This window comes from Theropithecus gelada, chromosome 15 (genome assembly GCF_003255815.1).
Source record: "Theropithecus gelada isolate Dixy chromosome 15, Tgel_1.0, whole genome shotgun sequence".
Classification (NCBI taxonomy): Eukaryota; Metazoa; Chordata; class Mammalia; order Primates; family Cercopithecidae; genus Theropithecus; species Theropithecus gelada.
In genome coordinates, this window is record NC_037683.1 from 8,134,138 (window position 1) to 8,159,427 (window position 25,290).

Sequence of the window (25,290 nt, forward strand, 5' to 3'; positions counted from 1 at the left end):
CCTTGGTGACAGAGCGAGACTCCATCTCAAAAAAAAAGAAAAATCCTTTTCAATAAAGTCTCTCCTTATTAAAAAACTAAAAACAAAAAACTGATATTCAGGCCTCTCCCCAGACCAATTAAATTGATCCCTGGGGGTAGACCTGGAAACAGTCTTTTCAAGCTGCTGAGGAGATTCTATTATACAAGCAGGGCTGAAAAGCACCTACTCAGCAGGCCCTCTGGAGCTGGGGATAGGGCAGCTCCTTGTGACATGCATGCTTGGGCAGTGAAGGGGCATAGACAGGGTAGTGGATTCTATGTAGGCAACCAACTAGGCCCTACATAGTTTCCTGTTTAAATATCTACCACACAAAGAACCTGGTGAGATGGTTCACAGAAAGATAAGTATATGTCTCCCTTAAACACGTTAAAAACGTTCAACTGGTCAGGCACAGTGGCTCACACGTATAATCCCAGCACTTTGGGAGGCTGAGGTGGGTGGATCACCCGAGGTCGGGAGTTTGAGACCAGCCTGGCCAACATGGAGAAACCCCGTCTCTACTAAAAATACAAAATTAGCCAGGTGTGGTGGCGCATGCCTGTAATCCCAGCTACTTGGGAGGTTGAGGCAGAAGAATTGCTTGAACCCGGGAGGCTGAGATTGTGGTGGGCTGAGGTCACACCACTGCACTCCAGCCCGGGCAACAAGAGCGAAACTCCGTCTCAAAAAACAACAACAAAAAAGAATGTTCAACCGCACTCACAGGGAAGCTACCATTTAAAACCATACTAAAATACTATTTCTCACATATCAGATTGGAAAAAGTCCCAAAGTTTGACAATACACTCCCTTAGCTAGGCTTTGGGGATGAAGGCACCCTCTGTATCACCAGCGGTGGGACTGTAAACTAGAATAATGTCTATGGAAGAAAACGTGGAAATATCTACCAATATAGATCTCTATTACGCTATATTAACACAGGCCAGGTGTGGTGGCTCATGCTTATTATCCCAGCACTCTGGAAGGCCGAGGAAGCATTTGAGTCCAGGAGTTTAAGACCAGCCTGGACAACATGGCAAAACCCCATCTCTACAAAAAATACAATAAACAGCCAGGCATAGTGGCATACATCTATAATTCCAGCTACTAGAGAGGCTGAGGCAGGAGTATCACTTAAGCCCTGAGGACTGAGGCCACAGTGAGCTGAGGTCATGCCACTACACTTCAGCCTATGTAACAGAGCCAGACCCTTCTTAAAAAAAAAATATATATATATATATATATATATATATATATGCATGCACACACACACATACATATACATATATATACACACAGACATACACAAAATGGTAGCTACCTACTAAGTAGAATCCATCTGCTAACAGAAATGACAAATGCAGGTATCCTTTAGCCCAGTGCCCTGACTTTTAGGAATCTCTCCCACAGCTATAAGGTTATCCCTGAAGCACTGTTTATAATAGCTAAAGACTGCAAACACTCCAAAACTCCAGAAAGGGAGCTGGTTGGAAAACCAATGATACTTCTAAGATAGTGGAATTCAATGCAGCCATAAAAAGAAGGAAGATATACATATTCCAATATGGGGAGATCCTGAGGATCTATTAAGGGAAAAACAAAAAAGAAGGTACAGAACAGTATACACTGTATGCTATCTTTTGTGTAATAAATATATATTTGCTTGTATTTGCAAAAAAGAACACTGGAAGGATAAAAATAATAATAATATACAAAAAATGCTTTCCAGAGGAGTAGGAGAAGGAAAAGGATAGAGTGGCAGAGATGTAAGCAAGCTTCGGAAAATGCACATTTGTACTGTAGTTTTGTAGTTCAAATTAGAAAATGTATTATCTATTCAAAAATGTTCAATTTAGGCCGAGCACAGTGACTCACACCTGTAATCCCAGCACCTTGGGAGGCCAAGACAGGCGGATCACCTGAGGTCAGGAGTTCAAAACCAGCCTGGCCAACAACATGGTGAAACCCGGTCTCTACTAAAAATACAAAAACTAGCCAGATGTGGTATCGGATGCCTGTAATCCCACCTACTCGAATGGCTGAGGCAGGAGAACCGCTTGAACCCAGGTGGCAGAGGTTGCAGTAAGCCGAGATCGCGCCATTGCACTCCAGCCTGGGCAACAGAGCAAGGCTGTATCTCAAAAAAACAAAACAAAAAAATGTTCAATTTAATTTTAAAATAAATCTTAAAACTGCCACAAAGCTTGCAGGACAATATATAGATTTTTTTAAATTATAAATAATTTTATAATTATAAAATTTCATAACAGTATAAAATTATAAATCATAAGAGCATACATAAAGTATGTTTGTTACACACCAAAACACCCAACTACCAAAGGGTAAGAATATTCAATAGAGGCTGGGCGCAGTGGCTCACACCTGTAATCGCAGCACTTTGGGACGCTGAGGCGGGTAGATCACTTGAGGCCAGGAGTTCAAGACCAACATAGCCAATATGGCTAAACTCTGTTTCTACTAAAAATACAAAAATTAGCCAGGCTTGGTGGCATATGCCTGTGATCCCATTACTCAGGAGGCTGAGGCAGGAGAATTGCTCGAACCTGGCAGACAGAGATTGAAGTGAGCCAAGATCGTGCCACTGCACTCCAGCCTGGGTGACAGAGTGAGACTCTGTCTCAAAAAAAAAAAAAGAATAAGAATACTCAATTGAGTATTAAAAACATACCTCAAAATCGTGAAAAAATTAAAACTTTGATTAAATTCTAAAACTAGACCCCACTCATTTCAATGATGCAAATGTTTCCAAACTGCATCTTCAAAAAGTAATGTTTTCACTTTTTGATACAGTCTATCTTCAAAAAGTAATGTTTCCAATTGAAAAACACTCAAGCTGTCAAGAGACACTTGATTTCAACCACAGTTCTAAAACTATTCAGTAATGTAACCCTAAAAACACTACTACCCTGAAGCACAAGTTTTCCTACTGAAAGGAAGGAATAATGACTATCCTACCTATACCATAGACCTCCCAAAAAAAGTATATGAAAGTGCTTTACAGCCAGGCATAGTGGTGCATGCCTGTACTCACAGCTACCTGGGAGGCAGAGGCAGGAGAATCACCTAAGCCCAGGAATTCAAGACCATCTTGAGCAATACTGAGACCCTGCTACAAGAAAAGAAAATTTTTTTAACTTTACACATCCACAAGAGACACTCTTTGCAACCTAGGATGCTGCAGAATCATCAATAAAACAATAAATTACTATATGATACTGAAGAAGTAGAAACTGCAAACATTTACGCTGAATCTATTCACTACCAGGGCAAATCTGGGAGCTGTTTGTTTTGACTAAACTCTTCATACTGGGTTGGCTGCCTTCCTTTCTCTAAAAGTGAATATGCCAAAACTAAACTCTATTCAAGTGAAGGTTCCAATCAGTTTAGATATTACTGTAAATTCAGCCCCTAGTAACTCATGATCTGTACAGGAAGTAAACCAACCCAAGACCCTACTAAGCCAAAGAGCAACCAAGACAGGCATCCTCAGATTACGGCCCCATCCTCTTATTCTCATATAAAAATATCTCTATTAAAAAACACTCCCCTTCTCTGTTTAGCAATTCTATTTCTCTATTTCTTGTTTTCTACCTCTCAAGAATCAAATCTGAAGGAATTCTCTACTTTTTAAGATTTCCCAATTTCATCCCTCATTGCTAATACCAATTAACCTAGTGATACTTGAGGAACAAGTCACACTCCTGGCAGAAATTCAGTACTCTTAAAGGAGGAGTTTAAAGATCATGCTAGCCTTTGCTCCTGTAAGAACAGATGGACACAGTAAAAAAAAAAAAAAAAAAAACAAAAAAAACACACACACACACAAAACACCTGTGCCTGTAATGTTAGCTTCGCATAACACATCCTAAAATGAGTGGGATCCATCAGACCCCTGGGATTTGACCACAAGCTGGGGAAAAGGTTCGTAACCTGAAGATGGTAACAGGAACAATATTCCCACTACAGCAGCATCCCAAGTGGACAGAACAAATTATGGCAGCATCGGAAACCTGGAGAAAGGAATGAGGACTTAAGAAGCAGCTGTTAGTCACTTCCAGGAGAAAAATTAAATACACAGAGAAAATGAGTCCACCAGATTTGGGAAGAGGTCACAAGCAGCCACTGACATAAAAAAAAGATGAAAACCAAGCTATTATAGATAAAGGGCACTGCTAGCTCCACCAGGGGTCTCTCTACTGCTTAACAAAGAAGATCAGGTTGAGTAAATGTCCCCTTCCCTCAGCCGGTTCCCTGGACCCACTCTACACTGTTTATTCAAGCCATAACCATTCTTCCAAGCAGATGGCCAATGGTGGTCCTCAGGAATATAAATTAACACAAAGAGCCTTTTGTTGGCTATGTTGTTCCTGGCTCTATTACACCAGACTGACACAGTACCTGATACAGAACAGGCACCGAGTACTTGTTCAACGCCTGAACCTGCCAAACAAATAGATTCAACTGCGTATTCACTGAGTAGCTAGTCTGTTAAAAAAAAAATACTGTTCGATCCATAAAAATGTATAAACATGGTCTCCACTATCAACGGACAAGTACTGAGTGTCAAAGAACAATTGGGAAAAAAAAAAAAAAAAGAACAGAGAAAGGCGAATTGGAAAGCAGCAGCAGGTATTTTGAAAGTTGAAAATCTGCAACAGTTGACAGGAATCATTTAGCCTTTATCATTAACAGAAAAAAAAAAAAAGTCTCCTGAAATGGCATTCTTTCATCAGTAAGAATTTTTTATATTCTATTATTCATTTCCAGGATCAAAGAAACCTATAGATTTAGTGCAATCAGAGAAGAAAATCCTTAAGGGTATTTCTGATTGGGTATGGAAGCTGATAAAACCCACTCTAAAATGTATATGGAATACAAAGGAGCAAGCCAAGACAATATTGAAGAACAAAACAGGAGGTCTATTCTACCAGGCATTAAAATTGATTTTAAAGCTCAGTAATACATTGTAATACTGGTGCAAGGACAGACAAAGGCAACAAATTAACGGTAAGGACTTCCCCGGCAGATCTACACCTACATGTATACCTGATTTACACAGCAGCAGATGTTCTTTTCAATTAAAGAGCTAGGTCAATATGAAGGAAAAAATGAACCTTCACCCATCACAGAAAAAACAACTCCAGGCGAACTATAAACATAAGATGTAAAAGAGTGAAACTTCTTTGTGACCTTAGGGTAGACACAAAGATTTCTTACACAGACCACAAAAAAAGTACTAACCATAAAAGATTAAATTAGACTAAGTCAAAATTAAGGTTTATCAAAGACACCACTAAGAGAGTGAGAAAGCGGCCCGGTGCAGTGGCTCATGTCTGTAATCCCAGCATTTTGGGAGGCCAAGGTGGGCGAATCACCTGAGGTTAGGAGTTCAAAACCAGCCTGGCCAACATGGTGAAACCCCTTCTCTACTAAAAATACAAAAGCTAGCTGGGCGTGGTGGCGGGCACCTGTAATCCCAGCTACTCAGGGGACTGAGGCAGGAGAATCTCTTGAACCCGGGAGGCGGAGGTTGCAGTGAGCCGAGATCCCACCACTGTAATCCAGCCTGAGTGACACAGCAAGACCCCGTCTCAAAAAAAAAAAAAAGAGAGTGAAAAAGCACAAAGGCTATAACTATATAAATAGAGTGAAAGAAGATAGTCATAATAAATACATTCAACGAAGGACCTGGATTGAGAGAACACAGGGTAGGCACGGGGTAGCAGCTCATGCCTATAATCCCAGCACTTTGGGAGGCCAAGGTGGGCCGATGGTTTGAGCTCAGGAGTTCGAGACCAGCCTGGGTGACACGGTAAAACCCCAGCTCTACAAAAAAATACCAAAATTAACCAGAAGTGGTGGCGCACACCTACAGTCCCAGCTACACAGGAGGATGAAGTTGGAGGACTGCTTGAGCCCAGGAGGTCAAGGTTGCAGTGAGCTGAGACTATGCCACTGCACTCCAGCCTGGGCAACGAAATGAGACTCTGCCTCAAACACAGAAGAAAAAAAAAGGAGAGAATATATAAATAACTCCTAAAAACCAATGAGGAACAAACATAAATAGAAAAATGGACAAAAGAGGTGAACTAGCAAGAGATACATAGGTACACATATATTCCAAATGGCCAGTAAACATATGAAAAGGTGCTTACCCTCATGAGTCATCAAAGAAGGGCAAATTAAGGCTGGGAGATAATACTGCACAACTACCTGCAAGGCTCACATTTAAAAGTCTGGCCAGAGGCTGGGCGTGGTGGCTCACGCCTGTAATCCCAGCACTTTGGGAGGCTGAGGCAGGCAGATCACCTGAGGTCAGGAGTTTGAGACCAGCCTGACCAACATGGAGAAACCCCATCTCTACTAAAAACACAAAATGAGCTCCGTATGGTGGCACATGCCCGTAATCCTAGCTAAAGGGGAGGCTGAGGCAGGGGAATCACTTGAACCCAGGAGATGGAGGTTGCAGGTGAGCCAAGATTGCGCCATTGCACTCCAGCCTGGGCAACAAGGGCGAAACTCCGTCTCAAAAAAAAAATTAAAAAAAAGTCTGGCAGGGAGCCGTAGCTCACGCCTGTAATCCCAGCACTTTGGGGGGCTGAGACAGGTGAATCACTTGAGGTCAGAAGTTCGAGACCCGTCTGGCCAACATGATGAAACCCTATCTATTAAAAATACAAAAAAAAAAAAGCCTGGCACGGTGGTGCATGCCTGTAGTCCCAGCTACACAGGAGGCGGAGGCAGGAGAATCTCTTGAACCCAGGAGGCAGAGGTTGCAGTGAGCCGAGATCATGCCACTGCACTCCAGCCTGGGCGACAGGGTGAGACTCTGTCTCAAAAAAAAAAAAAGAATATGCAGAATTGTACTTCTGCTTCTGTCCATAATGCAGTAAAAGTGGTATTAGACATCCTTTTGTCCTAAGCAATTGTACAACTGAAGAAAATATTTGAGACGACTATTTTCAGGCATTAGACAATAGGCTGTGACCCTTGAGGAAAGAGAAAAACGTAAGGTAAGTTGCATGTTGCCTCCAACTTCCTGCCTGGGGCACCTTCCCAAACACAGTGCAGGGAGATGAAACCTAAACTGATAGCAGCCATCTCTGTGAACTGAGGAAGCAAAGACTTGGATTTGAGGATTCTGAGGCAGGTAGAATTTGTATGGCAAGAAATCTGAGAGAAGATGAGGGCAGGGGTGGGGTAACAGAACACAGAGGTAGGCAGAAGATGGTGGGAGGCATCCTATGGGTCCATGGCTTCCAGATTCTATAGTTTAGCAAACAGCAATGGCTGTGAGGCTGAGAACTGCACAGACACAGAGGTTTCACAGTGCTGGAAAACATTCAAGTACCAGTTCATCCAGGGTGGAGAGACTTTGCTGAGCACTTGTCATTTTGTTTTGATCCCAAAAAGGCCAATCATTAAGTCTAAAGAGTACCCTCTATTGTAAGGGCCGGGTGTCTGGACCAAGGATAAATCCATACTAACAAAGCATAAAACCAAACCTGGCAGGGTCAAACGAACTTAACAACCAGTATAACTCACAGTAATTTAAGTAACTACAGTAACCTAACTATTTGTCAAAACAAAATGAAAACTTACTTAAAGAAAGATAACGAGATTTGAGAATCCCTACAATATAACACCCACATGTCTGGCATACAATCAAAATTATTTAACATGCAAAAATGCAGGAAAATCTGACTTATAATATGCAGAAAAAGCAATAAATAAAAACAGACCCCAAAATGACTCAGATATTTAAATTAGCAGATACGGTCTTTATTACAAATACCTTCTAGGATCTAGAGGAAAAGATAGGCCTAATGAATGAAAACATGGTGAATCTTAGCAGAAAAACACAAACTATAAAAAAACAAACAAACAAACAAAAAACCAAAAACACAGGCCGGGCACCGTGGCTCACGCCTATAATCCCAGCACTTTAGGAGGCCGAGGCAGGCATATCACCAGGTCAGGAGATTGAGACCATCCTGGCTAACACGGTGAAACCCCATCTCTACTAAAAAAAAAATACAAAAAAATTAGCTGGGCATGGTGGTGGGCACCTGTAGTCCCACCTACTTGGGAGGCTGAGGCAGGAGAATGGCGTGAACCCAGGAGGCAGAGCTTATAGTGAGCAGAGATCAATCCACTGCACTCCAGGCCTGGGCAACAGAGTGAGACTCCGTCTCAAAAACAAAACAAAACAAAACAAAACAAAACCAGCCAGGCACAGTGGCTCACACCTGTAATCCCAGCACTTTGGGAGGCCTAGAAGGGCAGATTGCTTGAGCCCAGGAGTTCAAGACCAGCCTGGGTAACATGGTGAAACCCCATCTCTACCAAAAAAAAAAAAAAAATCAGCTGGACGTGGTGGCGCACGCCCACAGTCCCAGCTACTCAGGAGGCTCAGGTGGGAGAAGAGTTTGAGCCTGGGAGACAGAGGTTGCAGTGAGCTATGATTGCCACTGCACTCCAGCCTGAGTGACAGAGATCTTGTCTCCAAAAAATAAACAAAACAAGAGGCAAAAACTGACAGAATATTTATAGTTATATTTTCAGTCTAAATATTGTTTATTTTCTAAATATTGTACCTTTTCTTTTTCTTCATTAGTCTTACCAGAAGTGTGCCTAGATCAATACTATTTTTCAAAGTTAGCTTTTGGTTTTATTGATCATTTCCATTCTTAATTTGTTTTTATTTTTATTATTCTCTTCTGTGTACTGTGGGATTACTTTGGTTCTCTGGCTTCTTGAGTTACATGCTTAGTTCTCTTGTTCTTTTTCAGTCTTTCCTGCTTTCTAATAAATGCTTAGTCTCACTCTGTCGCCCAGGCTGGAGTGCAATGGCACTATCTTGGCTCACTGCAACCTCCACCCGCCAGGTTCAAGCGATTCTCCTGCCTCAGCCTCCCAAGTAGCTGGGATTACAGGCACCTGCCACCATGCCCAGCTAATTTTTGCATTTTTAGTAGAGGCAGGGTTTCATCATCTTGGCCCAGGCTGGTCTTGAACTCCTGACCTTGTGATTCACGCGCTCAGCCTCCCAAAGTGCTGGGATTACAGGTGTGAGCCACTGCGCCCAGCCGAATAAATGCTTTTAAGACTAAAAGAAGTGATAGAATTAAAGGAAAAAATAAACAAATATATCATTATAGCTGTTGATCTTCAGCATCACTCTCAGTAAAAAAGAGATACCGCCCCCCAAAAAACTTCAGCAAAGCTATAGATGAAATATGTAAAAAATAAAAAGTAAGAATATAGAAGATGTTAAACAAAAGCATGAAACAACTTGATTTATAGAAAACTACACGCGGCCGGGCGCGGTGGCTCAAGCCTGTAATCCCAGCACTTTGGGAGGCCGAGGCGGGTGGATCACAAGGTCAGGAGATCGAGACCATCCTGGCTAACATGGTGAAACCCCGTCTCTACTAAAAATACAAAAAATTAGCCGGGCGAGGTGGCGGGCGCCTGTAGTCCCAGCTACTCCGGAGGCTGAGGCGGGAGAATGGCGTGAACCCGGGGGGCGGAGCTTGCAGTGAGCTGAGATCCGGCCACTGCACTCCAGCCTGAGAGACACAGTGAGACTCCGTCTCAAAAAAAAAAAAAAAGAAAACTACACGCAACAACACATACTCTTTTGAAGTACAAATGGAACATTCGCTAAGACAGGTTATATGCTGGGCCATAAAATTAGTCTCAGTAAATGTCAGAAGACTGAAATTTTACAGAGGATGTTCTGTGACCACAATGAAATTAAATTAGAAACCAAGATATCTAGAATTTCCAAATATTTGGAAATCAAACACTTTGATAATGACACATGAAAACTTATGTGACAGCGCTAACACAGTGTTTAGAAGGAAATACACAGCTTTAAATGCTTATGTTGGACAACCAAGGTTTGGAATCAATCTAAATTTCTACTTTAAGAAGCCAGAAAAAAAAAGAACAAATTAAACCCAAAGTAGGCTGGGTGCAAGTGGCTCATGCTATAATCCCAGCGCCTTGGGAGGCCAAGGCAGGAGGATCGCTTGAAGCCAGCAGTTTGAGACCATCCTGGGCAACATAGCGAGACCCCATCTCTAAAAACAAACAAAAAAAACTTTAAGTAAAAGAAAGAAAATAAAGAGCAGAAATCAACAAAATGGAAAACAACTGAGAAAGTTAACAAATTTTTTTGAAAAGATTAATAAAATTGGTAAACCTTCAGCAAAACTAACTGAAAAGGTGTGTGTGACAGAGAAAGAGAGAAAAAACACAAATTACGAATATGAGGAACGGAAAAAGCATATCACCACAGATCCTACAGACATTAAAAGGATAACAAGGGAATATTACAAACAAAAACAGGGGAAACTAATCGATGGTGCTAAAATGTAAGACTCTGAGGAGGAGGAGGAAGGCAGGAGTGAAACTGGAAGAGGGCACAAGGTTTTCTGGGGTGTGCTCATAATTTTCTACTTCTCGAGCAAGATAGCGGAACACGGAGGATATATTTTGTGATCATGCATCAAGCTGTACATTTACAATTTGTGCCCCTTTCTGTATGCATATTATATATATTTTTTTAATTGCTTAAAAATCAGGTCGCACAAGGGGGCTCAATCCTGTAATCTTAATACTTTGGGAGGTTGAAGCAGGAGTATCCCCTGAGCCCAGAAGTTCAAGACCAGCTTGGACACCATAGCAAGACTCTGCCTCTAAAAAAATGGTTATTTTAATTAGCCAGGTGTGATAGTGCACACAGCACTTTGGGAGGCCGAGGTGGGTGGCTCACAAGGTCAGGAGATCGAGACCATCCTGGCTAACACAGTGAAATCCCGTCTCTACTAAAAACACAAAAAATTAGCCTGGCGTGGCGGCGTGTGCCTATAGTCCCAGCTGCTGGGGAGGCTGAGGTGGAAGAATGGCATGAAGCCGGGAGCCATGAGCCGAGATTGCACCACTGCACTCCAGCCTGGGCGATAGAGCGAGACTCCATCACAAAAAAAAAAAAAAAAAAAGAAGGAAATTCCGATACATGCAACAACAGATGCACCTTTAAAACATGCTAAGTAGGCCGGGCGCGGTGGCTCACGCCTGTAATCCCAGCACTTTGGGAGGCCGAGGCGGGCGGATCACGAGGTCAGGAGATCGAGACCATCCTGGCTAACACGGTGAAACCCCGTCTCTACTAAAAATGCAAAAAATTAGCCGGGCGAGGCGGCGGGCGCCTGTAGTCCCAGCTACTCGGGAGGCTGAGGCAGGAGAATGGCGTGAACCCGGGAGGCGGAGCTTGCAGTGAGCCGAGATCGCCCCATTGCACTCCAGCCTGGGCGACTAAGCGAGACTCTGTCTCAAAAAAAAAAAAAAAAAAAAAAAAAAAACATGCTAAGTGAGGCTGGGCGCAGTGGCTCATGCCTGTAATCCCCGTACTTTGGGAGGCCAAGGCAGGCAGATCACCTGAGGTCAGGAGTTCAAGACCAGCCTGACCAATACGGAGAAATCCCGTCTCCACTAAAAATACAAAATTAGCCGGACGTGGTGGCACATGCCTATAATCCTAGCTACTTGGGAGGGTGAGGCAGGAGAACTGCTTGAACCCTGGGAGGCGGAGGTGGCAGTGAGCCAAGATGGCACCACTGCACTCCAGCCTGGGCAATAAGAGTGAAATTCCGTCTCAAAAAAAAAAAAAAAAAAAAAAAAGCTAAGTGAAAGAAGCCAGACACAAAAGGGCAAATATTGTATTATTATAGCTATATGAAGTCCTAGAATGAGCAAATTCATAGAGAGAAAAAGCATAAAAGTGGTTACCAAGAGGTGGGGAAAGAGGGAAATGGGATATTATTTTTTAATGGTTATAGAGTTTCTACTTAGGATGATGAAAAAATTCTGAAAATGGACAGTGGTGATGATTGCGTCCCTGTGAATATACTTAATGCCACTGAATTACACACCTAAACATGTTAAAATGGTAATTTTTGTGTATATTTTACCACAATAAAAAAATAAACACAGAGGGGAGATGACAAAGGGAACCTTATCATCTAAAAAGCGTTGCAATACGACGTACACGTTGTGCTGCCACTATGGCTCTAGGGCCTATCACCTTCCAAAGTCTACCTGCGGCAAATGTGGCTACCCAACCAAGTGCAAGAGGAAGTATGACTGGAGTGCCAAGGCTAAAAGACTTAAGGCCACTGGGACTGGCCGAATGAGGCACCTCAAAAATGTACACTACAGATTCAGGCATGGATTTCCATAAAGGATTAACACCTAAACCCAAGAGGGCAGCTGCTGTAGCAGCCAGTTCATCTCAAGAATTGCCATTTTTTTTTTTTTTTTTAAAGACAGGGTTTCGCTGTGTCGCCCAGGCTGGAGTGCAGTGGCACAATCCCAGGTCGCTGGGATCACAGGTGTGTGTCATCACGCCTGGCTAATATTTTAGAGATGGGTTTTCACCATGTTGGCCAGGCTGGTCTCAAACTCCTCAGCTCAAGTGATCCGCCCAGCTTGGCCTCCTAAAGTGCTGGGATTACAGGCATGAGCCACCGAGCCCAGCCAAGAATTTCAATAAATGTAGCCTCACAATTAATGTTCTGGTTTTTAAAAGTACAAAAATAAATAAATAAAATAAACATATATAAGTTTATTCACTGGGAAAGAAACCCCAGAACTAGATAAAAAGTCCTAGGATACATAAGAAAATAAGTTAACTATTTGAGAACTTTCATTCCTTATAAGTGAATAAAAAGTTTAATTTCTCATTTAGTCCATTTAATATAATTCTTATCAAGAATTTTTTTTTATGGAGAGCCTATGTATTCGGCATTATGCTGGGGAAATAGAAAATGAGATGAAATCTGCATTCACAAGCTTACAGTTTACTTGAGGAGTTCGAGGATGCAGTGAACAGTGATCACATCATTGTACTCGAGCCTGGGCCACAAAGCAAGACCTTATCTCTTAAAAATTTTTTTAAAAGATTGGGCGCGGTGGCTCACGCCTGTAATGCCAGCACTTTGGGAGGCTGAGGCAGGCGGATCACAAGGTCAGGAGATCGAGACCATCCCGGCTAACACAGTGAAACCCTGTTTCTACTAAAAATACAAAAATTAGCCGGGCCTGGTGGCTCACGCCTGTAATCTCAGCACTTTGGGAGGCCCAGGCGGGTGGATCACGAGGTCAGGAGATTGAGACCACGGTGAAACCCCATCTCTACTAAAAATACAAAAAATTAGCCAGGCGAGGTGGTGGGCGCCTGTAGTCCCAGCTACTCGGGAGGCTGAGGCAGGAGAATGGCGTGAACCTGGGAGGCGGAGCTTGCAGTGAGCTGAGATCACGCCACTGCACTCCAGCCTGGGTGACAGAGCAAGACTCCGTCTCAGAAAAAAAAAAAAAAAAATTAGCTGGGCATGGTGGCAGGCACCTGTAGTCCCAGCTACTCCAGAGGCTGAGGCGGGAGATGGCATGAAGCCGGGACGTGGAGCTTCCCGTGAGCCGAGATCGCGCCACTGCACTCCAGCCTGGGTGACAGAGCGAGACTCCATATCAAAAAAAAAAAAAAAAAAAAGTTAAAAATAAGTTAAAAAATAAAAAACAAACCTACCTACGTTTCAACACTCTCTTCCATGAAACTCACATAAAACTATTAGGAAATACTACTGGGCAGTATATGATTACGTATTCATTTGTGTTGCAGAAGAGTTACAAGGGCAGAAGTTATAGAAAATTAATGGAGACCAGAGATGTAAAATATGGTTTCAGAAGGGAGGTGGGACTGGAAGAGAGTGTTGAAAGGTTAAATAGGGTTTTTTTTTGTTTGTTTGTTTTTTACTTTTAAGGGATAGGGTCTTGCTTTATCACACAGGCTGGAATACAATGATATGATCACAGTTCACTGCAGCCTTTAACTCCTGGACTCAAGTGATCCTTCTGCCTCAGCCTCCCAAGTAGCTAGACAAGCACATGACATTATTATGCCTAGCTAACTTTTTTATTTTTAGCAGTAATAGGGTGTTGCTATGTTGCCCAGGCTGCTCTCTGAAACTCCTGGTCTCAGAGGATCGTCCCACCTTCGGTTCCCAAAGTGCTGAGATTGTAAGTGTGAGCCACTGTACCTGGCCAGCAGGTCGGATCTGAACACAGGGGAGTGACATCAGAGGCACAACCACCAAAAAGGCAGGGATGAACACAGCAAGGAGTCAGGGAACTGCAGAGGCACAGGGCAGAGAAGGCTTTCGGAAGACCACCTCTTGCTGAAGCCCATCATAAGTACCATTTTAATCTTTTTACCCCCAGTCAGAAAATATGCCTGACACATTCCTATGGGTTTAATTCCCAGCTAAATCATGTTAACACATCCCTCTCCCTCTCACTCAAAAAATGCAACTATTTGCAACACACTTCACAACACATCAGTGTGTTCACACTTGGAGAGCTGAAGCACAAGCACGGTTATGTCCTTAACTGACACAAAATGATTTCACATTTTCTCCCACTTCTATTTTTTTTGACAACATGCTTCATTTAAATGAAGTAAAGCTCTTTTGGTCAAATCATCTTTGATCATCTTTCTTTACTTACCCCACAACTGAAACTTCTGTTTTCTTCTACATTACAAATTTCTTAAAATGGGCAGTAAGGTTTCATGAAAAATAAGAAAGCCATACAAAATGTATTAGACTATTGGAAACAATTGTGTGCCTATAAAAAATGTGCATACATGGCCAGGTGCAGTGGCTCACATGTGTGATCCCATTGCTTTGGGAGGCCAAGGCAGGAGGATCACTGGAACCCAGGAGTTCAAGGCTGCAGTGAGCTATGATTGTGCCACTACACTCCAGTCTGGGTGACAAAGTAAGACCCCGTCTCTAAAATAAAACAAAGTACATACCTCCAATTTTGCATTTTCACAGCCCATGTACCACAGTCCAATCCCTAGCATTAAGTAGATGGGTATAATCTTTCGAAATAACTTTTTTTTTTTGAGATGGAGTCTCGCTCTATTGCTCAGGCTGGAGTGCAGTGGTGTGATCTTGGCTCACTGCAACCTCCGCCTCCCAGGTTCAAGCCATTCTCCTGCCTCAGTCTCCTGGGTAGCTGAGATTACAGACACACACCACCAAGCTCTGCTAATTTTTGTATTTTTAGTAGAGATGGAGTTTCACCATGTTGGTCAGGCTGGTCTCGAACTCCTGACCTCAGGTGATCTGCCCACTTCGGACTCCCAAAGTGCTGGGATTACAGGCGTTAGCCACTGCGCCCGGCCTGTTCAAATAACCTCTTTGAGAATCTGATGGCCAGGCGCCATGGCTCACGCTTGCAATCCCAGCACTCTGGGAGGTCGAGCCAGGCAGATCACGAGGTCATGAGACTAAAACCATCCTGGCTAAAAGGGTGAAACTCCGTCTCTACTAAAAACACAAAAAATTAGGCTGAGGTAGGAAGAAGAATTGCTTGAACCCGGGAGGTGGAGGTTGCAGGGAGCTGAGATCGTGCCACTGCATTCCACTCTGGGCAACAGAGCAAGACTCTGTCTCAAAAAAAAAAAAAAAAAGAATCTGACAAATTTAACTTTAATGCCTACAGGATCCAATAATTGCACTTCCTCCCACCTTCCAATGTATACAGATACTTAGTATAATTTTTTCTTTTTTTTTTTTTTTATCGAAAAAAGTCACCCAGACTGGAGCGCAATGGCACCATCACGACTCACTGCAGCCCTGGCTTCCCAGGCTCAGGTGATTCTCCCACTTCAGCCACTTGAGTAGCTGGGATTACAGGCGCGTACCACCACGCCCAGTTAATTTTTTGTACTGTTAGTAGAGATGGGGTTTCGCCATGTTGCCCAGGTTGGTCTTGAATTCCTGGGCTCAAGTGATCCATCTGCCTTGGCCTCCCAAAGTGCTGGGATTACAGGCATGAGCCACCACACCTGGCCTCAGTATAATTTTAAGAGTAATGAGAATTACAGTGTTGGTTTTGTTTTTTAAGACAGTGTCTTGCTCTGTTGCCCAGACTGGAATGCAGTGGCATGATCTTGGCTCACTGCAACCTCTGCTTCCCAGGTTCAAGTGATCCCCCTGCCTCAGCCTCCCATGCAGGTGGGACTATAGGTGTGCGCCACCATGCCGACTAATTTTTGTATTTTTAGTAGAGACGAGGTTTCACCATGTTGGCCAGGGTGGTCTTGAACTCCTGACCTCAAGTGATCCGCCCACTCTGGCCTCCTAAAGTGCTGGGATTACAGGCGTGAGCCACAGCGCCCAGCCTACAGTGTTGATTTATCAAGTTTCTATTATTTTAAATAAAGTTTTGAGAACCATAAAGTAGTTTTAACTGATAGTAAATATATATACATTTTTTTAGACAGGGTCTTGCTCTGTTGCCCAGGCTGGAGTGCAGTGGCGCAATCACAGCTTACCACTGCGGCCTTGACCTCCATTTCGATAAAAGGCAACTCTATTCTCCCAGTTATTCAGTTCAAAAACCTGAGAGTCACACTTGGCCCCTCTCACACCCCCATATCCCACATCTAATCCGAGAGCGAATTTTCTCGGTTCTGACCCTCCATCCAGTGCCACCACTTTGGTCCAAGCATCATCACCCTTATCTGGCGCCGTGCAATCAACGCCCCCGTGGAATCCCTGCTCCCCTGTTCTCCTTCAGATCATAGCAGCCGGAGAGATTCTATGTAATATTAAAACATACATCAGATAGTATAGCTCCCTTGGAAAATTCTCCAAGGCCTTCCCACATCATATGAATCAAAGTAAAAATCCTTGAAATGGCCAATGAGGCCACCCTCTCCTTCAGCCATTCTCTTCCCACCCTCCATTTTACCTCCTGCATCTCTCCTTTTGCTCTCTGCTCCACTGCAGTGGCCTCTAGGCTGCTCCTTGAAACTAGCAAGCTCTGCCTCAGGTCTCTGCATCCTGGTTCCCTCGGCCTGAAATGCTTTCACATATTTCAACAGGGCTTGCCGCTCACCTTCCTCCTTCGGGTCTTTAATCAAATGCCACCCTCTCAGGCCTCTCTAGCCACCCTAACTAAAATTACACCTCCTACCCCATTCCCTGTCCCCTTCTCTATGTTATTCTTCTCCTCTGCACATATCACTAACAAATCTGTATTTTATTTACTTAACTTATTTATGATGTGTCTCCTCCCACTAGAATGTAAGTTCTAGGAGGGCAGGGATTGTTTCATTTACAAATATATATATCATCAGTGACTAGAACACTACCTGTCATAGTCTGTGCTCAATAAATGTGTGTTGAAGAAACAAGGAAACACTAAGGAAAAAGTTGACTACTAAATGCTTTCAATTGTTTTACTAACTCTCCCAAAAGTGAAGTTTCTTAGTCAAGCCACTGAAATTTGAAAGGAACATATGGTGCATGAAATATTTAATAACACGGTTTCCTTTTTTCCCTTGTAGATATGACTAGCCCTTTAACCCTGAATGATTCTGGCAAAAAGTTGCCATCTGCCCACTCTTTCAGATTCATCATCATCAACAACAACCAATGCTATTCTTGGCTTCCAGATCCATGTCTAATCCAACACTGTATATTTCTGAATAACACAAAATAACATGGTATTCCCTTAGAAAAAGAATACCCAGGGTCCAAAGAAATTGGTTTCACACAACTTAAGCAAATTCTTTCATAAAAAGGGATCTGAAAAAAGTGACAGGTTAGACTGCCATCAATTCAGTTTTTATTTTTACTTATTTATTTATTTTGAGATGGAGTCTCACTCCGTCACCCAGGCTGGGAGTGCAGTGGCACGATCTCAGGTCATTGCAACCTCCACCTCCCGGGTTTAAGCAATTCTCCTGTCTCAACTTCCCGAGTAGCTGGAACTACAGGCACCTGCCACCATGCCCAGCTAATTTTTTGTATTTTCAGTAGAGATGGGGTTTTACCTTGTTGGTCAAGCTGGTCTCAAACTCCTGACCTCAGGTGATCCACACGCGGCAGCCTCCCAAAGTGCTAGGATTACAGGTATGAGCCACGTGCCTGGCTTCAGTTTTTAAATCTTCGTATTTTTTGTATTACAAGATAACCCAAGTTTGTTGTTAAAAGACACTTGGAACATCACACAAACCAAAAAGAGAAAGTTTTCTCCTATTCCACCTAAAGCTCAAGTCCCTAGAGATAAAAATTTTGGTCTAAAATCCTTCCATACCTTTTTTTCCTGGATATACATCAACAGTTATTTTTGTTTTACAAAAATGGGGCCATACCATAAAGAATGATTTTCAAATTGCTTTTTTTCTACTCACCACAACACAGACATCATTCAGTGTTAATACTTTAGCAACAAACATCCCTATGTGCCTTCTTGATAGACTTTCTACAGCAATGGTTCTCAAACTTTTTTTGAGATGGGGTCTTGCTCTGTCACCCAGGCTGGAGTGCAGTGGCATGATCATGGCTCACTGCAGCATTGGCCTCCCGAGCTCAAGTGACCCTCCCACCTCAGCCACTCAAGTAGCTGGGAACATAGGTGTGACACCACGCCTGGCTAATTTTTTTTGTTCTTGTTGTAGAGACAGGGTCTTATGTTGCCCAGGCTGATCCTGAACTCCTGGACTCAAGCGATCCACCTGCCTTTGGCCTCCCAGAGTGTGAAATTACAGGCATGAGTCACAGTGCCTGGCCTCAAACTTTTTAATCTCAGGCCCTTTTCACACTCTTGAAAAATCACTGAAGGCCCCAAAGAGCCTTAGTTTGTGTAGGTTATCTCATCAATAGTTACCATATTAGAAATGAATACTGAAATTTAAAAAAATAATTATTCATTTAAAAACAAATATTTTTATTACTGGAAAATAACTGTTTTCTCCCCCAAAAACAGACTTTCTAGATAACCACAGATACTGTTCTTTGATGCTACGTCAAAACATGGTAAATAGTAGTTTCTTTTTTTTTTTTTTTGAGACAGAGTCTCGCTCTGTCACCGAGGATGAAGTGCAGTGGCGCTTTCTCAGGTCACTGCAACCTCTGCCCCCCAGGCTCAAGATATTCTCCTGCCTCAGCCTCCCAAGTAGCTGAGATTACAGGTGCATGCCACCACGCCCATCTAATTTTTGTATTTTTAGTAGAGATGGGGTTTCACCACGTTGGCCAGGCCAGTTTCGAACTACTGACCTCAAGTGATCCGCGTGCCTCATCCTCCCAAAGTGCTGGGATTACAGGTGTGAGCCACCGCGCCCAGCCAGGAATTTCTTTTCTTTTCTTTTCTTTTTTTTTTTGAGACAGAGTTTTGCTCTTGTTGCCCAGGGTGGAGTGCAATGCACGATCTCGGCTCACTGCAACCTCCACCTCCCAGGTTCAAGCAATTCTCCTGCCTCAGCTTCCCATGTAGCTGGGATTACAGCATGTGCCACCACGCCCGGCTAATTTTGTATTTTTAGTAGAGACTGGGTTTCTCCATGTTAGTCAGGCTGGTCTTGAATTCCATACCTAAGGTGATCTGCCCACTTTGGCCTCCCAGAGTGCTGCGATTACAGGCGTGAGCCACTGCGCCTGGTCTAGCCAGGAATTTCTTAAAGGCTGGGTGCCATGTAGAATCTGAAACCCTACCAATGAACTGCATTCTTTTTTTTTTCCTCCAGAGACATGGTCTTCCTCTATTGCCCAAATTGGAATGCACTGGTGTGTTCACAGCTCACTGCAGCCTCAAGTCTTTGGCTCCAGTGGGAGCTTGGCTAATTTTTTAAATTTTTGTAGAGGTAAGATCTCACTAGATTTCATGGCTGGTTTCAAACTCCTGACCTCAGGTGATCCACCCACCTCAGCCTCCCAAAGTGCTGGGATTACAGGCGTGAGCCACCGCACCTGGCCTCCATTTTGCACTTTGAATGGATCTTTAACCTGTGCATGATTTTATGTCATGCATTGATCATTTAGAAAATACTGGTTTGGCTGGGCATGGTGGCTCACACCTGTAATCCCAGCATTTTGGGAGGCCGAGGTGGCCAGATCATTTGAAGTCAGGAGCTCAAGACCAGCCTGGCTAACATGGTGAAACTCCATCTCTACGAAAAATACAAAAAATTATTCACTTGTGGTGGTGCATGCCTTGTAATCCCAGGTACTCGGGAGGCTGAGGCACTAGAATTGTTTAAACCTGGGAGGCGGAGGTTGCAGCGAGCCAAGATCACACCGCTATACTCCAGCCTAAATAACATAGCAAGAGTCTGTCTCAAAAACAAACAAAAAAGAAAATATTGATTTACTGATTTATATAGGTCTTCCAAATAATACATTTCATTATATTAAAATATGGCATCTGTAAATATTACCACCAATCTCTGTATCACAGTGGCGGATAAAAATTCTCCATTAGCCGGGCGTGGTGGGTGCACACCTGTAACCCCAGCTACTTGGGAGGCTGAGGCAGGAGAATCGCTTGAACCTGAGAGGCAGAGGTTGCAGTGAGCCGAGACTGCACCATTGCACTCCAGCCTGGGCGACGAGAGCGAAACTCTATCTCAAAAAGGAAAAAAAAACAAAAATTCTCTAAAATCCTAATTTTCACTGGAAAGCTAAAATTTCATCATCGGCAACAAATACTACCTGGTGTTTTCTTCGAAAGATTCCTTCATACACTTTTTAGTTTGAATAACCACAGACTGTCATAGTTTCAAGTAAACACGGTAGTCCATGACAAAAGTGGCTAGTTCAGTTTGCAACCCAATCACCGAAGTGCTTTTCCTGGAGATAACCATTATACTTTACTACACAGTATAAGTACTTGATGCATACCTCCCTTTTTCATCCATAGAATATTAAGAAGACATACACAAGGGTCAAAATTTAATAAAATTAATAATTTTTGCTGCTTCATCAAGGTATTTTCCAGTGAAAACTGGTCAGGCGCAGTGGCTTATGCCTGTAATCCCAGCACTTCGGGAGGCTGAGGCGGGTGAATCACCTGAGGTCAGGAGTTCAGGACCAGCCTGGCCAACATGGCGAAACCCCGTCTCTAATAAAAACAAAAATTAGCCAGGCGTCAGTGGCACGTGCCTGTAGTCCCAGTTACTTGGGAGGCTGAAGCAGGAGAATCGCTTGAACCCGGGAGGCAGAGGTTACAGTGAACCGAGATCGCAATACTGCACTCCAGCCTGGGTGACACAGAGCGACTCTGACTCAAAAAAAAAAAAAAAAAAAGCTGCTTTTCAGTGAAAAGTGGATATGTGTGTGTGTGTATATATTTTTTTAAGTGTGAGTGCATGTCACGAAGAATGCAATGACTGCAAGTACAGTTAGGTGCCACAACCCTGATTCATGCTAAGACACCTGCTTTACTTTGGTACCATTAGTGCAAACGTCAACACAGCAAAAGAGACAAGATCTTGGTACTCCATTAACATGAAAACAGTTTCAGCCTCTCAACCCCTGAAGGGATATCAGGGACACGTAGGGAACTACACTGCTTTCTATACCAGCTTCCCGGAATGAGATTACTGGGTCACTGGCACATACATTTCAAATTCTGATAAGTTCCGCCAAAGCTCTCCAAAAAGTCTGTACCAATTTTCACTATGTAAGGTGCATGATCATCACAAGTTAAAATGTAAATAATTCACTTTTTAAATCCTGAATTTGGGAGCCTCATAACACGTGACCATATTGGCTTGCCTAAAAACAAAGCTAAAATAGAATTAACGTTTCAAGGCAAAGTAAAATCCAAGCACCCGGATTTATTCAGATGAAGTGAGTATTTTCTTGTAAGAAAGTAAAACTTCAACTGTCAAATGCAAGTTCATCCAACAGAAGCCTTGGTTGACTGCAGTCACCCAATGTTAAGAAGTATTTCTGAATGAATTTCCAACTATAAGCCCCTGGCACACTTGATACGTTTGCTTCTAGGATAGGTGGGCTCAATTGATTTTTTAACATAAAGGACACAATCTGAAAAATGGCAGGCTGCAACAGTACAAACAGTAACCCTAATTAATTGGTTATAGACATTAGTGTAAGCCGACCCTTGGCTTTAACTTCACACAGAATTACTGGACATGAACAACATAAAATGTACTGTCAGCACTCAAATGCCAAATATGTTCATAAAAATGTCAAAGACAACTTTTATTGGCCCAAATGTCACTCTAAACAGGGAGAAGAGAGGATGAAAGCTTCATCAACGAGGAAGGGATTACTCCTATGGAAGGTAAGACAGAAGCTGTGTATCTAAAATTCGTAAGGAATGCTGCCTCCCCACTTGATTTTTCCCACATGGCTCCAAAGTGAGTATTTTCAAGTCCCACTTATGATGGAAAAGGTCAAGGATATTAGCGTCAACCAGTATCTATGATTCTTAACTTTACCAGAAAAACAAACCACTTTGAGAATATGATAAAAGCTCTCTGTAGACAAAGCAGTAAAGAATCCATGCATGTCAGAAGAGCCCTTGACTTCGGTGAGAGCAGAATCATAGAACCATGCATCCTAAGAAACCACTGAAGTCCAGCCCCTCAGGAAACTGAAGCCCTGGGACAGTAAAATGGCTTGTCCAAGGTCACAGTGAATTCGCAGAGGAAGCAGGCAAGAAATAAGCAACTCAAATAGATTCTGAATAAAGCCGAACTCACGAAGTAACTTTTTCTTATACAAAGTTTCACCAGAAACTTAAGAGATAACTAAAGTAACAAATGTATTAAGTGGAATTGGAAGGAACTGTCGCAAGTACTATTGTTCAAAGTTCCTTGAAGGCCTAAGATGAACGCATGAGGAAAATAATGAGCAGAAATTTTGAAAAGCACTCACCATGTTCCACAAAAACATTGCAGTGTGGACCCCCATGCCTCGATGATTCCTTCTTCCCTGCTCCTTTGATAAAATGCAGGGCAGGCAAGCTTGGCCTTCTTTGGTCCCCAAGAACTTTTCCAGGCTGCTGCCCCATAAAGTAATAATGGGTACCCCTTTCCAGAAGAGGGTTCACGATCTTCCAGAACGGTCAGAAAGCGTAGAGGCAAATGGCATGTACGTAGGATTTCACATTCGCTGCATCTCCACAAGTCAGCAATTGAAGTCAATCAGAGAAAGACCTCTTCCATAACAAAAGGAAGCACTTTTTTTAGGTTGACACTTGCAAGCAGGAGTTCCAATTATTTTCGCAGTTTATCAATTTTAAGTAATGTAATTGCAGTGTTACCCAAAAGTTTCTTGACTTTTTTTTTTTTTTTAACGGGCTGAATAACAATTTCTTTTCAAGAAGAAAAACCTAAGCAGAAATATTCACAGGGGATGCTGAAAAGGGTCAATAATGCTAGTCATTTCAATTCCCACATATAAAGGAAACGCTGATCGTCTTTGGCTACTCCTCCAGAACTTTTCCTGTGGAAGTCACCAACCTCCTATCTTAGCTTCTTCATCTTCCAACAAATTTCCTGCCGAACTAGTGGCCGCTCTCGCTTCTCTGCTCTGCTCTCCGGAAAAGGACACGGGTCACCCAGATTTCAGCGAGTTTGCCCTCGACTCTGACGAAAAGGAATGCATTGCCAGCAACTTTTAAGTCCGCTTTTTAAAAGGCCTGTGGAACCAATCCAGACTTTTCCTTTGCATTAAAGTTTTTGGCTGAGCTGAGACTAAGGGGGCCGTAGGTGACATTGGAAGAAGTCAGGGCATTAGAGGCTCGCGGGAGCCACCTTGGGGGAAGGGGAGACCCCTTGACAGCAGGGAGGGATTTGAATGAGAGGCTCTGTGGCCAAAGTTGGGGCCGGGATCCGGAACAAGGGGCGGCTCGGGGCTGAGGGAGGCTGCCGGGGCGCGGCACGGGCGGCTTACTCCAGGGCGACGCTCTTCCACGCCTCGGAAAACGGGGTGTCCCAAGCTGAGGGAAACAGACCACCCCCAGTGTCCCAAAGCTGGGGTGGAGCTGTAAGGGACGAAGGACTCTCGCGGCCCAGACAGCGGAAGGCGGGCGCCGTGTAGAGGAGGCCCGGCCGCCTCAGCTGCCCCAAGCCCGGGGGTCTCTGCCTGAGACACCCTCTCCCCCGGCCCCGGACGCTGACACCACCACCGCCCTCAGGCAGTCACATCCCCAGAGCTCCGCCGAGGAACCCAGCCGCCCCCCGCCGGTAGGGGCCGTGGACAGCGGAGGGGCTCCTCAGTCGCAGCACCCGGGAACCGGCTCCGGCTCCAGCGCTGCTCAGGCACAGACACCGACCCCCGCGGCCGCCATGATGGATTACGAGCCGCTCCACAACGAGGCCAGGCCCCGCCCTCGGCCCCGCCCACGACGACGTCCGGAGCCCGCCTCAAGGGGACCCGGATGCCCTCAGGGCCGCTTTCCCGGGACACCGCCGCGCGTCCCGGCTTTGGTCCCACTGCCTGCGAAAGCCGGGCCCGGCACGACCTTTTAAATGTGGCTTCTTTGAGCGCAAGGTGAGTGGTAAGGAAGCACCCGCCTCCTCTGTATTGTCATTGGCCTCCGAGAATCCGGGTCGGGCCTCTTTCCCCCGTCCCATTGGCCAATGGGGGCAGTAGGGCTGGATCTCCCAGCCAACCGTGTTCGGCGCAGGCCGCGGTGCGTCCCGGGAGTTGTGGTCCCACGGCACCCGCGCGAGTCCTCCCGCACCGAGACTCCTGGCCCGGACCCCGACCGCTGGGCCTCGCCCCGCCCTCCTGGGACCTGGTGGACTCTCGCCGGCCGAGCGTCGGCTGGACCGCGTCTCCCCGGCGCGAGTAGTAAGACCGGGACAAAGCGAGGGAAAAACTACGGATTGGATTTTCCTGGAACCGGAATCGGATGATTTCCTTCAGTCTCTAAGAGAGAAAATGTGGCTTGCTCCTAGAAGCCAAGGTTTTTGGTGCCTCTCAACCCCTTCACCCTCCAAAAAGCATAAATATTAGAACTAGCGGACGGGGCGCGGTGGCCCACGCCTGTAATCCCAGCACTTTGGGAGGTCGAGGCGGGCGGATCACCTGAGGTCGTGAGTTCGAGACCAGCCTGACCAACATGGAGAAACCCCTTCTCTACTGAAAATACAAAATGAGCCGGGCGTGGTGGTGCATGCCTGTAATACCAGCCTCAGGACGTTGAGGCAGGAGAATCGCGTGAACCCAGGAGGCAGAGGTTGCGGTGAGCTGAGATCACACCATTGCACTCTAGCCTGGGCAACAAGAGCAAAACTCCGTCTCAAACAACAACAACAACAACAACAACAACAAAAACAACTAGCGAAGAAATATACAGAAATAGGGAAAACATCCGACATGTTGCTAACGAATTCAACTATTTATT

General features: G+C 44.3%; 1 protein-coding gene and 1 pseudogene across 1 annotated transcript in view; one reads left to right on the forward strand and one right to left on the reverse strand.

The window, feature by feature from the left end:
• ABL1 (ABL proto-oncogene 1, non-receptor tyrosine kinase) overlaps positions 1–24,440 on the reverse strand; it is a 183,601-nt gene extending 159,161 nt beyond the window's left edge. The window contains exon 1 of the mRNA XM_025359249.1: positions 22,812–24,440. Coding sequence (XP_025215034.1) covers positions 22,812–22,947 — 136 coding nt within the window. The 5' untranslated portion in view covers positions 22,948–24,440. The remainder of the gene's footprint in view (positions 1–22,811) is intronic.
• On the forward strand, positions 12,053–17,480 carry LOC112608508 (annotated as a pseudogene).
• Positions 24,441–25,290: the final 850 nt, after the last annotated feature.